This window comes from Gordionus sp. m RMFG-2023, chromosome 1 (genome assembly GCF_954871325.1).
Source record: "Gordionus sp. m RMFG-2023 chromosome 1, tfGorSpeb1-WG-v2, whole genome shotgun sequence".
Classification (NCBI taxonomy): Eukaryota; Metazoa; Nematomorpha; class Gordioida; order Chordodea; family Parachordodidae; genus Gordionus; species Gordionus sp. m RMFG-2023.
In genome coordinates, this window is record NC_088775.1 from 13482069 (window position 1) to 13496055 (window position 13987).

Sequence of the window (13987 nt, forward strand, 5' to 3'; positions counted from 1 at the left end):
TACAGATTTTAAATTGATAAAAGAACTATGATAATGTTTCATAATTTCTATTTTTAGTGTTTTTCTAGAAACTAATGTTAGTGAAGGGTTACAATATGCTATTAAATTTTTAAAAGTGATATCCTCAACTATTGAAAAGGCTAAATTATTTTGAATGAAAAAGTTTACAATTAAATTATTTAAATTAGCTTTATTATTTATATTATTAAGTAAAAATGATTTTATTGTCTTAATTTTTTTACTGCCAATATTTATTTGCTCACATTTCTTATATAATGTTGGGTGGATGGATTTAAGATGTGTCCATAATCCTGAGGTTCCAAAATTGGGAAGTGATATTTTTTTTTACATTTATTACAAATTGCCTTTTTTTTATTATCACAAGTAGTATAAAATTCCCAGATTTTTGCTGAATTTCGTCTTTTATTAGATATTGATAATTCTTCTTGTTCCTTATCGCTATTATTATTAGTACCAACAGCATCTATATTTATTAACTCTATTTGGTCTTCATTTATTATAATATCCTAAATAAATAGATAAAATTGATAGATATCATGTAAAAAATTTACTTCCATAATAAAAATAAACTATAATTATAAATAACAGAAATATTGATATCACAGTAGTATTTGGAAGAAATAACAGATGTAATCAGTTTTTGCAATGAAAGTAAAAAAAATACCACGATATAATTATCCACGATAAACCCAAATAATTATGATATTTTTAATATTGGTATTGGTATTGGTTAAAATTGTATTTAAACAATATATCAAAACCAATATATTTAGGTAATTGGTATTGGTATTGGTTGTAAAAGCAATACCAATATTTAAATATATATTGGTTTATATTGGTATTGGTATTGTAAACCAATATTATATTGGGATTGGTCCCACCCCTAATCCTAGGCATGACAGAATTTTTTAAATATATTAAAATATGTGATCGTTTAAAATTAAAAATTCTTATTTGTTTTTTAAATTATTATTTTTTTATAATAATTATTTATATCCCTCTCCCACCCTCTCCCTATGCCTTGCTTTTCATAATCTCACATGTGACAGATAGCATTGTGTCATTCTTCAAAATTTGACAATCTTTAGTATATTCCATAATCATATGGAAAGGGACAATTTGAAAAATTTTTCTTATGTTTATAGTTGTGATTTGGATATAAATCTCCAAATTAAAATTGGTACGATTGAAGGAAATCTAACAAAAAGCTATTTTAAGAAAACCTTTTCTAGCAAAATATTAGATTCCATATATATATATGATGAAAATGTATCAGAATTATTTGTAACTGCTCAAGTATTTTTGAAAGGTATAATATATTTAATCAGCTCTATTAAATTCTCTATTAGAAAAGCCACTTTCGTTGATCTCCCAAACAAGTTATAAAAATTTTAATAATAGATGGAGTTGGAATGAAATTGTATTTTTGCCTATTTATTATTCCCAACTTCCAATTGATGCCCAAGTTAGTACATTTTAATCAAATTTTATTTTATATTCCTTAATTTAAAGATTATTTTTAATATATGGGATTGCAATGGTGCCTTTAAAGATATATCTATAGGAGAAGCTAGAGTTGATATTTTTGGTATAATTATTTTACTTTTACATTATCAAATTTTTATAGAAATTAATGGTCTGCTACAACAAGGTGTTTTGGACTTAAAATTAAATGAAAATGAAGTCAATATCTCTAAATCCTCTCAATTGACTGATATCAAAAAACAATACCGGTAAATAAATATTTTGGTTTTATAATAAATACAACCTTTAATTATTATTTATATTTATCCATATTATAGTAATACATTTTTTTAATTTTTATCTATAACGGTTCTACTATTTTACATAATTATTTTAATAAAAATAATAAAAAGTGATAAAGATTTTCCAAAGGTTGAATGGTTAGACCGCTTGACATTTAGAGAAATTGAAATATTAAATGAGCAAGAAAGAAAGATGTGTGATTCAATATTCTTGGTAGTGGAATTCCCCCCATTTAGTTGTGATAATCAACATATATCTGTAGTGTATTATGATAAAGGATATGATATTGCATATCAGATTAAAAATCCAAAATTTGTCATAATTCCAGACCCTCAAATAAGTAATTTTTTTAAAAATGGCCTTATTAATTAATTTGAATCTCTTATATAATATTATTTTTATATAATTAAATTTATTGTAAGGCAAAGAAAATTTGTCTGAATTTAAACATCATGCATTGACTAGAGGTTCAAACAGCATATCTTCTGATTTGGACTTAAAACCCTCCACTGTGGTTAGAGATAAATTGTTGAACATTGTAAACTACCCTCCTTTTGCTATATTAAATAGTGAAGAACAAGATTTAGTGTGGAAATATAGGTTTGTTAATTAATAAATATATTGTTAGATGGGGAGCTCTACTGACAATTAATAATAAGATGTTTGAAGTCTTAATACTTAACAACAATATATGTAACAATTTAAATATGTTTATTATTGTAAGAGGAATAGGGTTGGGAATCGCCCCTCTCCACATTTGATATTTTTCATCCTGTTGCAAATATTTAAAAAATATAATTAGGGATGTACCGATATTTTATATCGGATCGGGTCGATATTTCGCTCATTTTAAAATATCGGTTATCGGCAAATATTATAAAATTTTCTGATCCAATATAAAATGGCGCTTTTAACAAAATTTAAAAAAAGTTATATCTAAAAAACCATTTATTTTTATAAATAAAATCGAAATATATTTTTATGTTTAATTTTTTTAATAGTAATAATTAGTTAATAAACATTCTGCAATATAATTATTTTTTTTCGCATTCTGTTTAAAAAAGTGTTCATTAATCTCTTCAGAATCTGTTTTTAGTGATGCTAGTGATATTAACAGTCCCCATCATCTCTGATAAATTGGAAATTTTGGTATTTCTAAAAAGAAATCTTCGATATATTTAATATATTTGTTTATTACTAATTATGTAAATAGATTAATGTTATTACTTATTATATAAATAATAGCAATTGAATTGAATATAAATTATAACTGATCATTATAATATATTTAAATCATATGTTATGGTATAGTAAAATTATAGATGCTCTACTAATAAAAAGTATATTAAAAATTAAAACCGGTATCTTTACAGAATACAAAATTAGATATGATATCGGATCAGTTATCGGGCGATATCAATTTAATATCGGATCGGATCGGCCTCCAAATAGTGGTATCGGTACACCCCTAATATAATTTATCTTTACTTAAAAAAAAGAGTTCTAGACCTAATTTTAAGGTGATCAAGTCAAATATAATTTTCCTTATTCATTCTTTATTAATGATTATATATATCATAGATAAATATATGAAAATCTTCAGATATTTTTTTAAAGGTCAATAGATAATGCTTATAAATTTTAATTAAGGAATAAATATAGGGCATCAGGGATGGGACATAAGTTTTATCAGGAAAACGTTAATCAAAATTATTAGACTTCCTAAATTAATTTTTAGCAAAAATATAGAATTAAGAATCTGAGAAAAGTTCTCTATTTAATGAACTCCAATTAAAAAGTTTTTTTTATAAATTTAATCCAAATTAGGCTGTTAACCTTCTACTTTTGAGTAGTTTTGCCATTGTAATATAATTTGGATATTGATAAATTTTTATTAAAAATATTAATCTCAATATTTTTCAGGTATCATTTAAAGCAGAATAACAAAGCTCTATCCAAATTATTGCAAAGCGTCAAATGGAATAATCCCTACGAATCTAAGCAGGCTCTTCAATTAATGAATGAATGGTAATTTATATTTTGCTTAAAATTCATAGCTTTTTAATTACTTCTTTTCCAGAATCATCCTAACTTTGAAAAAGAACAGTAGTATTAAAAGAAAGAAAGGAGGAATGTTTCTGAAAAAGTACACCATTTTTGGAATATTGAGAAGTTTTTAAGAAGGAAAAGAACTTGATGATATGGGAATTTGGATAAATATTTTAATTGGTGTTGATAGATTCTAGACTGCTAACTGGAGAATCGAAATGGGGTAGGGACAAAAGTTTGATTTATGAAAATTATGGTTGAAGGGGATATGACAGAGCTCAGTTTTCTGCTCTTTGATTGAAAGTCCAATTAGAAGTGGGTTTTGATGATGGATAGTTAATTTCTGACGATGAAAGCAGAAATTCATTGAATTGGAGATGATAATAGGTGGGGAATAACAGGAGTGGAGGAATTGGGAATAAGTAGGAAATAGATGATATATTTGTGGAAGAAAATAAGAGCGGCGAATGGAAACCGTTGGAAAAATCAATTTTAATTATGAATTCACATATTGGATTGAGTAGGATGTGGGGTTATTTCGCAACTTCTGTTGATACCAATACCGAGTTGGTAGGGTGTTAATAGCTGCAATGTCCTTAATTTTAGAAAACAAGACGGTGAATTACTGCCTAATTGCGATTGGTCTAACGTTCTTAGATGGTTTTTTAAGAACGATTATCTTGGCGCCAAATAGAAGTGATCTAATGGATTTGGGAACAACCTCATGAATAGTTTTGTTTAACGGCTCGATTCTCGCCTTTTTTTAAAAATGGTTAACTCAATATTTTATCAGAAAAATATTACGCAAGCCTGAAGAGTTAGCTAATAGATGGTACAAGGCTATGAGGGGAGATGTGAGGTCTTTAGAGAAAGATTGGGTGAAGACCATCATAGCCTAGTGAAGAGTTGTGGTGAATAAAATAATATCTTCAAAAATTAATGACTGCAGCCACCATTATAGTACACCATCTCGACATCGGAAAACAAAGGGGGCAAATTAGCCATATAAACTACTAGCATCTATATCAAGCAATCTTGGCGACGAAATCCTAGTTAAAATTTATTTTTTAACGCTTTCAAATTCTATTCGCAGCTATCATTTTCTTTCATAAATATACCATTGATTTCCCAACTCAATTTTTTTTTACTCGTGCTATTCCCCGTAATTTCTGCTCCAAATTCATGAATATATGTTTTCATAATCAGAAAGGATCCAAGTTGATTCATACTTTCCTGCATAAGCATTAATCACATGGTCAAAAACGTTACTGCCATATGCAAACTTCCTATTCATACCTGGTATAAATAGATGATGTGATACTCTGAGGCCACTTGAATGATGTAACCGCCATTTGATCCACTTCCATTTCCTAATTTCCCGATTTATAAAATCATTCAAAATTCTGTCAAATCTCGAGTCGTAATCTCCTCTTTAATCTTGACTCATGGTTACAAATATCACTTCCATTCAAATACGGGATCATCGATTTGTATTTTATATAAATTATTAATAGGTATCTAAAATTAACTTTATAAATTAATTTAAAACAGATTTAGAAATCAAAGGGCTTCATGAAAACCCGTAAATTTTTGATTGGGTCGGGTTTTGGAAATATTTATTGCAATTTTGAATTTAATCATTGCTATGAATAAATTATTGTTATATTGTATTTTATTTTCAGGAGTTGAAAAATAATCTTTAAAGATTTTTTTTTCGCCAAAAATTTTGAGCAAAAAATTGGGAGATCACAAAATTGATGCTTTTTTTTATAAAGAAGATCAAAATCCAATTTTGAAAAGTTTTTGATTTCAATCATGAAAGATTTTTTACAAAAAAGGTTTGGAATCTAAATCCTTTTGAGAATTCTTTGATCATTTTACAATTCTGTCATTTTAAATTAATTATTTCTCACCCATACTAAAAAATAAATAAGATAAATTTTAAAAAAATGCCGAAATGGGTTTTCCCACTTGGTAGGTTGGGTTAAATTTATTATCTTTTGAGGTTATCTATTTATTATTATCTAATGAATTAAGGCAGCCTGTGGACGTCGAGAATGCGTTAGAACTTTTAACTCCTCGCTTTAGAATGAAGGCCGTTAGAAAATACGCGGTTTCACGCCTAGCAAAATCTAAAGATGAAGTTTATAGTTTTTTTATCATAATGATATAAGATAGATAAGGCTATCTATTTTTTTATTTTATGATGGTTTATTACATATTTGTTTCGAAGGATCTTTCATCCTACTTACTACAACTTGTTCAGGCCTTGCGTTACGAAAACTTAAATGACATAAAAAGTGGACTCATGCCTATATCTGATTCAAATATTGGGCCAATGGCTGATGCTGATACGTCCCAAGAAAATAAACCATCTGATGCAAATGAGGATAAAAGTGTCAATTCTAATAATAATGACGAGACCTACAAACGGGACAAAGAAACATCGTCAAAAACGTCGCTTCTTAAAACGCAAGATTTGGCAACCTTTTTAATCGACCGAGCTTCTCGTAATAGCACTCTTGCAAATTATTTCTACTGGTATCTTCACGTGGAATGTGAGGAACAAACTTCCTTACACAACCAAAACTCTTTAAACGTTACTTTTCAAGCTACTGCCATTGCTTCTACACCAATACAGACCATGATTAGCACTGATGCCATTAAAAGTCCAGCTAGAAACTTTCGTAGAAGGTCATCTGAATTGGTAGAAGAGAAAAGTATTTCAAATAATGAATTAGACTCTAAAGAAAATTCGGAAGGAAGTGGAGATTTTAAAGTTAACGAAGAGGTCGAAGATATTCGCCATAATAATACCGAAAGGGTCGCGGAAATTTACGTGACAGTTATGAAACGTTTCTATCAAAAATTGGTAGGGTTAGGGGATCGCGGTCTCCTTAGACGGTCGATTTTATCTAGACAGCAGTATTTTGTGGACAAATTGTGCACTGTGGTTAATTGCGTCACCAAGGAAAATACTAATCGGTATTTATTTATTTTTTTGAAGAAGGAATTGGTTGCATGTCGTTCGAATGCATAATACGAAAGTTCTATTAAGCAGAACATTTTACCCAGAGGCTCTGCACGGACTGTCGAAAAATGTTTCTCCTCGGGTTTGGGTTGTAAGATGTATCCTACTAGAAGCCCAGCCCGATAAATAAATTTAAAAAAATACAAATATCTAATTTTTCTGTTTTTTAATTATCGTTAGTTAACTCGGATATGATTTAATGTTATAAATAAATATTCATTTTTTCTTACATTAAACGATAGTTTGTAAAAAAATCTTTAATAATTTTTGAGCAAATATAAAAAATTTGTGATTTTTTCTTGTAAAATTTTTAATGTATGTAAATTACAAAATATTTTACTTATAAAAGATTTTTCAATCATTTTTGGAAAAGTTTGAATTTTTTTTTGAAATTCTAAATAAATACGAAAAGGAAAAAAAAACAAGAAAGATTGATAGCCTTGTTATGCGAGGAAAATGATAGCAAAAGAGCGATAAATTTTTCAAATTTTGACCCATTACCTCTACCCTTAGACCCCGAGATCACTGTTAGAGCCATTATACCGCAGGAAACCTTTATATTTAAAAGCGCATTGATGCCTTGCAAATATACTTTCAAGTCATTCATTTATACAGCAACAGTTTTTATAAGTATTTATATCACCAATTGGGATATGCATTTTTAATATATATTTTGTTTTTTAAAGTTATTAAATTTAAAATTTTAAACTCAATTATGTTTATAAGTTGTTAACATAACATAAATAAATAAAATTATAATATATTATAATCTCATAACAAACTCTTAGAACAGTTGATTCAAAGGAGTACAAGTTAATTTTTAAACATGGAGATGATTTACGTCAAGATCAACTCATATTACAAATCATAAAACTCATGGATAAACTTCTGCAACAAGAAAATTTGGATCTCAAACTAACTGCTTACAAGGTTTTGGCGACTTCTACCAAACATGGCTTAGTTCAATTCATCGAATCTTGCTCTATTGCTGAAGTAAATTACAAATATCCTCATCTTTCTTTTTTTTCCTCTATAATATTTATGCATTTCGAAACTACTATTTGAATCTGGGTATTTTTTTAAATCACGTTGCCAAATCTTTTTAAAAACCTGCGCATGATCTTCAAATTTAAAAACTTTTCCATTCTGGTTATTTTATGTTTAAATTAAGATATTATCTAACGAAGGAAGCATTCAAAATTATTTTAGGCGGTTCGCCCCATCCGATAAAGATCCTTATGGTATCAAGAACAATGTCATGGAAACGTACATTAAGAGTTGCGCTGGTTATTGTGTCATTACTTATATATTAGGCATAGGGGACCGGCATTTTGACAATCTTCTCATCACTAAAACTGGTTAGCTAGATATTATTTGCTAATATTCAATAAAGAATTTGTATAAAAACAGTGCTGATTGTATTTTATCTTTTAATAGCAAATTTTTACATTCAATTTAGATTATTAATCTTAAATATTATAAAACATTTGGTTTCATTTAGACAATATACACATTGCCGTAAGAAAACATATTATAATATGTATAATGGTTTAATTTGGCATTTACTGTTCATTTATAAAAAAAACTCGTTGCTTTCATATGGTAACGACATCATTCTTTCCCTAAATTTTAAAGCTAATAAAAGCCCATTTTTCTTTTCTCTCTTTTTTAAAAAAACTCCTATATAATTATATTTTTACCTCCCTTTTCAAGGCAAATTGTTTCACATCGATTTCGGGTACATCCTAGGTAGAGATCCAAAACCCATGCCCCCTCCTATGAAATTAAGCAAAGAAATGGTGGAAGCTATGGGCGGCACCACTTCAAAGCATTACCAAAACTTTAAAAAACTTTGTTACACCGCATTTTTACATTTACGACGACACGCTAACCTTATCATGAACCTTTTTTCGCTTATGCTGGACGCCAATATACCCGACATATGTTTGGAAAGGGAGAGGACCGTTAAAAAAGTGCAATTTTTATTTATTTGTTAAGTTAATAAGAAACACATGACTATTAATTAAAATAGCATGTCTCATAAATCCATATGGGTAAATACCTGAACGTGGACTTATGATTCTAGCCCAGCTTGGGTTAGCTCTAAGTTTAGATAACTCATGTCAGTCATTGTAAATCTAATTTTTGAGATGCTTTTGTTTGAAGAGACGAGTTTTTGATATATGACGTAGATGTTTGGAAAATCTCACATCATTTATCGCTCACATATCGGAATAGTTTTCTAGCTTGATTTACCCTGCAATATCTGACAATATTGGCAGTTATTTGAACTTACCGGAAATTTATATTAAATAATTTTTTGAAAATTTAAAAATAAAACACGTTATAAAATTTATTTTTTTTAAAAACAATCTGAAACCCAGACCACATATACTTTTCATAAACTCGTATGCTAAAGAAAAAAATAAGGGTTCACAAATGCGGCCAGGATAAAATTAATATACTAGTCGCTATTTTGATAATGAACCAACTTCCCGTTTAGTTTTTATTTATCATTTTGATTCCGAATTCCTAAAAATATTGTCATTTATAAGTATAGTTGGGTAGAGACAGCGCTAATTAAACTAAATCTAAGGCCTCGTTTATAGTATTAACGAAATACCGAGGTGTCGCTTAAGTAATGCATAATTTAATTATACAACTATGCTGTCGTTTAGCGATAAATTACGCATAACACAAGTGATCCTCCAAGCTGAAATGGCAGGCTTAGCCATTTTTGGAATTGACTAGAAATAAAGCCAATTTGGTATTTTAATCTCATCTAATTTTAAACAATGAAGTTTTGGAATCTGATGAACAATATAATATGATTATAGTATATAATGAATACCATTAAGTCCTTTTTTTAAAGGTATATGAAAAATTTCGATTAGACATTTCGGACGAAGAAGCCGTTAGTTTTATGCAAAATTTAATTGATTTGAGTGCCAACGCTGTCATGGCGGTTCTAGTCGAGCAAATACACAAAATTGCTCAATATTGGAGGAAATAGTTATACCTTCATTAATATATTTTTTATTGTATAAAAAGATTTTATTTATTACAAATTTATTTATGTTTATGTTAGCCTAAATTATTTCAGTTTTAATTTAATAAAATATACGGATAGAACAACCCTACGCAATTCCATTTATATTATTTAGTTGATATTTGATAATTTTAAAAAAAATATAATAAATCTCAACATGCAAAGAGCTTTATCAATTCCATTAGATTAGGTATCTTTTATTGTGTTTAGTCAATTATTAATTTATAAAATGTGAAATAGAACTTGTAAAAAAAAGTTTCACTTTAAAAGTTTATAGTTTATCTGCATTATAATCCGAATCTTTCTTGTTAAAATAATAATTTTAAAAAATAAAATAAATATGGTTAAGGATAGTTTGAAAAAGAGTCGTTACGGAATTGCGAGAAAGGATTGGAATAGAAACAAAGTGGTTTAAGCATGTGGAGCAAAATATGATTATGTAAAGAGACGTGCATTGATATAAGTAAAGGGATCTGGGCATCGAGAAAGACCCGAGGTGGCCTGGGTAAAAATAATAAGGGACGATATGAATAAAATAGTTATCACAAATAACGCTTAGGACCTTAAAAAATGTGGAAGAGAAGTCATAGGGAAAACTAACCCCGGTAAACAGCCATTAAATGGAGAAGGGGAATCAAAAAAAGTCAGTTTGTTACCACACAGGCTATTTTGCACCAGAAAGTTCGACAGCATCATGAATACTTGTATATTTATATATAATTTATAGTGTTATTAAGTATCTTATATTTATAAATACAGATACTCTTTTTAAATAATACTAATTCAATTTTATGAGTGTAAAATCAATCATTTTTAATTTAGATGTTAAGTTTTGAATTTGATTTAGAGAAAATAAGTCAAGATCTTATCTGTTCCATCCCATTATATCAAAATGAGCGTCTTTATTGAAAAAAGTTATATTTTTAAGACAATTTTTTTTATTTAAAATGTGTTAAACATAAGGTAATAGCCAAAAAACATATTTTAGCGGAAAAAGGACATATTTACAATTAAATATATTCTCGTTTTTTAAGAAAAAAATAATTAGATTTCATAAATTTTATAGGATTTTAATGCATTATTTGTTGAATGAATTTGTTATTTTATTATAAAAAATTTTTTTTAATGTTTGCATACAAACTAATCATTTTTTTAATGCTAATTGAATAATATTTATCTTTTTTCCTTATATTCTAAATTAATTATTAGAATTTTTATTTATAATGTAAAATATATTTCACTATAATGTGTATATAAATATATAGTCGAGATATATATATAAAATTATGATATTTTTTGATTCTTGTTTTCATATGCCTCAAGCTTAATTGCATAAATACTAAAATTTGAGATTTCGTTTTAAGAGAAATGAACATAAAAAAATATGACTAAATTTTTAATCTCAATTCTTTTACATAATCCATCAGTGCCATAAAAAGTATGCATATTTAATATATAAGTAGAAGAACGATTAGAGGCAGTATTTTTTTAAAAACATGAATACTCGTTCATAAAATAATTTCAATGTCGCAATCACAGTAATATAATTTATATGGTAACAATATTAATTTCTTATAAATCTACTTCCTAAAAATAAACATAGTATAGAGAAAATTACAAATTCGCGATCACAAAATCATTAAGGAGCAAAAATTATATGTATAATTAATTTAAATTTACCAACGACTTCTTGATAACAATCTAAATTAAAATACGGCTTAATTCATCTCAGTTTAATCCACCTTTTATTATTTTGGCAGACAGTTGTCCCCGTCACTTCTGTTATTATTTCATTTCAATTTTGCCCTACTAAGCCAATCAGAGAGATTAGCGTCATCCTCAATTTTATCTTCCGATATTTCTTGTATCCTTTCTTCATTCAAAGCTCCTTCATTATCTTCCCCTATATTTTCGCCCTCCTCTTTAGAAAGTGCTGCATTAGCGTCATTTTTAGAAGAATCGGAAAGATGTGATGAAACGGAATTGGTAGAAGAAATGATTATAGATCTGTGAGCCGAACGACTTGGGGTGCCAGCAAAATTTGTAGTAGATGAACTAGGTGTATTTTTTATATTATTAATAATTGTGTCCGTGGTTACTGTATTAGTTAAAGTAATCGAGGGAGAGCTAGTAATAATATTCGATGATTTGTTGAAATGAATGGGCGTGGTGACTGTCATAATATGATGGTGACGATGGGGTTTACGATAATTTGGATCGTGAGAATGTCGTTCTAAACCACCATTGAGAAGAGCCGTAGTAGAGAAAAGCTGAAATAGTTATTGGGGAAAAAATAAGTGCATAAGATTGTACAATTTTTTTAAAACTATTAAAATATTTCTCCATTGAAAATTAAATAACTATCTTACCTCTGATGTAGTGAAGGTCAAGGTGGGGTTTTATTTTTTACGACGATATGAATTAATATATTTTTAAAAATCGGACCGTTACCTTCAGTTAAAAAGCCCGACTTGGGTCGATTTTTCAAAATGGCCCGATTAAGATTTTGGCTATGTAAGCATTGATATTTGACAAATAGATGTTCAAGCATTTCCACAGCTAAGAGCAAAATCTTTAGGCTTACATAATGTTATTTTGGTTATAATCTTAATTGGATCGTTTTTCAAAATCGACCCGAATCAAGCTTTTTAACAACACTACTCTTAAGGCTTTAAAATATACTTCTTATGAGGGTTTAGTTAACCTTACGTTTTGTATCAAAAAGCAACATTATAAAATGGTAACAGATACCTCAGTTTGGTCAGGTTTAAGAGTAAAGTGGTTGTCATTATTTGTAATATGCTTTTTATGAAATATTTTTTGATGAGCGTTGTTATGGTGATGGTTGTGGTAAGCCAATTTCGACAAATATTCTCCATCATGTTTGCGCATGTGGTTGAGGTCCGCATGTTCCATGTTGAAATTAGAAGAATTTTCTTCTACTTTTGTACGAGTGATTATTTTAATATTATTAAGAAATTAGAGACCTGCAAAATTAAAAGGCCTAATTTTTTTTAATCTAGGCTGCCCAACGAGTGGCTCTATTTTATGATGCCATACCGGCATAGTCTTATAACCAACCCGCCCATTACAGACCATTAATGTATATATGTTTGATTCTTCTTTCTTTTTTTTAAAATAATTTGATATTTATTTTGTAAAATTACTATCGTTTGTTTTTGTAGAATAATGGCTGGTATCTGGGTGTTCTGGTGCAATTTTTTTGTGCGTTTTAAGGATGTCTGGGGAGCCTTTCGTTTATAATTTCATTTAATATGATAATATATCTAAAATATTTTTAAAAAAAGAAGTAATGCTAGATCAATATTGCTAAAATTATAGGGTTATCATCCAGTGACTAGACCCCCTTATCCGGATTAAATGTTAATTTTTATTGAAAATTAATAACAAACCAGTGTTGTAAGCCTGGAGATTATGCTCATAGATGGCAAAAGGTTTAGATATTTATTGAAAATCTCGAGGCTTGAGTAATATTATCACTAAAATCTATTATAATTTAACATCGAGATTCAATTATTAAAAGTGTGCACACATAAATCTTCATGTAAAACACATATTTTTAAAAAACGGGTATCATAGACGACATCTATAAAAAATTTTTAGTAGGAATCTTACCAATCCTTTTGTTAACATCTATAACTTATATAACACTTAAAATACTCGAATATATGAATGGGATCGATTCTAAATCGCTAAAATAAAATTGAAAATCTCGCTTATATCCCATTAAACTTTAAAGGTAATATAATAAATGCTAGGGAAGTCACAAGAATTTAAATTGAAAAAAATCGCTAAAAGGGGGAAAATATCAAGGTTCCCAAAACCAATTAATTTTAAAAGTAATATAATAGATGTTGGAAGTATAAACACTTGTATTTAAATTGAGTTTTAAAAAAATCGCTATAATGAGGGAAAATATAATCAACGATTCCCAATATCAATTATTTTTAAAATTTTATAGGAGATAAAATTCCCAATTTTGTTTTTAGCAATTTAAAACGAAAACCATCAGAATGATCGGATTATTACAGCTAGGGAAGTGGAATTCT

The 13987-nt window shown here is 28.1% G+C and overlaps 2 protein-coding genes across 8 annotated transcripts in view; one reads left to right on the forward strand and one right to left on the reverse strand.

Moving 5' to 3' along the window:
- The first annotated feature begins 1125 nt into the window (after positions 1-1125).
- Positions 1126-10609, forward strand: LOC135931590 (phosphatidylinositol 3-kinase catalytic subunit type 3-like). 4 transcript variants are annotated; one of them, XM_065468919.1, is made up of 14 exons: positions 1126-1330; positions 1371-1486; positions 1534-1609; positions 1649-1754; positions 1899-2128; positions 2211-2388; positions 3712-3816; positions 5875-5980; positions 6071-6822; positions 7281-7466; positions 7657-7861; positions 8040-8226; positions 8582-8841; positions 10267-10609. In XM_065468919.1, the coding sequence occupies exons 1-14, from the start codon at positions 1126-1128 to the stop codon at positions 10330-10332; spliced, it is 2778 nt and encodes a 925-aa protein (XP_065324991.1). In that variant the 3' UTR covers positions 10333-10609. The 4 variants fall into 4 exon arrangements, 3 of the variants coding, with proteins under 3 accessions (XP_065324991.1, XP_065324924.1, XP_065325056.1); XM_065468852.1 differs by lacking the exon at positions 10267-10609 and adding an exon at positions 9741-9982; XR_010573148.1 differs by lacking the exon at positions 10267-10609 and having other exon boundaries at positions 8078-8226; positions 8582-8721.
- Positions 10610-11345: 736 nt separating this feature from the next.
- LOC135922996 (uncharacterized) overlaps positions 11346-13987 on the reverse strand; it is a 35087-nt gene continuing 32445 nt past the window's right edge. For 3 of the 4 annotated variants that reach the window (XM_065457573.1, XM_065457576.1, XM_065457575.1), the window contains 3 exons: positions 13085-13168; positions 12669-12859; positions 11348-12187 (listed from right to left, as the gene is read on the reverse strand). In XM_065457573.1, coding sequence (XP_065313645.1) covers positions 11708-12187; positions 12669-12859; positions 13085-13168 — 755 coding nt within the window. In that variant the 3' untranslated portion in view covers positions 11348-11707. Of the gene's footprint in view, positions 12188-12668; positions 12860-13084; positions 13169-13987 lie in introns of all 4 variants that reach the window. The other variant, XM_065457574.1, reaches the window with a different exon arrangement.

What these genes read in the sequence shown, in the direction of transcription:
- LOC135931590 (XM_065468852.1), top strand. Translation starts at nt 1,126, where the DNA reads ATGGAAAGGGACAATTTGAAAAATTTTTCTTATGTTTATAGTTGTGAT. An exon ending in AGCTAGAGTTGATATTTTTG is followed by an intron (nt 1,610 to 1,648) that starts GTATAATTATTT and finishes AAATTTTTATAG; the next exon opens with AAATTAATGGTCTGCTACAA. An exon ending in GGGAGAGGACCGTTAAAAAA is followed by an intron (nt 8,842 to 9,740) that starts GTGCAATTTTTA and finishes CTTTTTTTAAAG; the next exon opens with GTATATGAAAAATTTCGATT.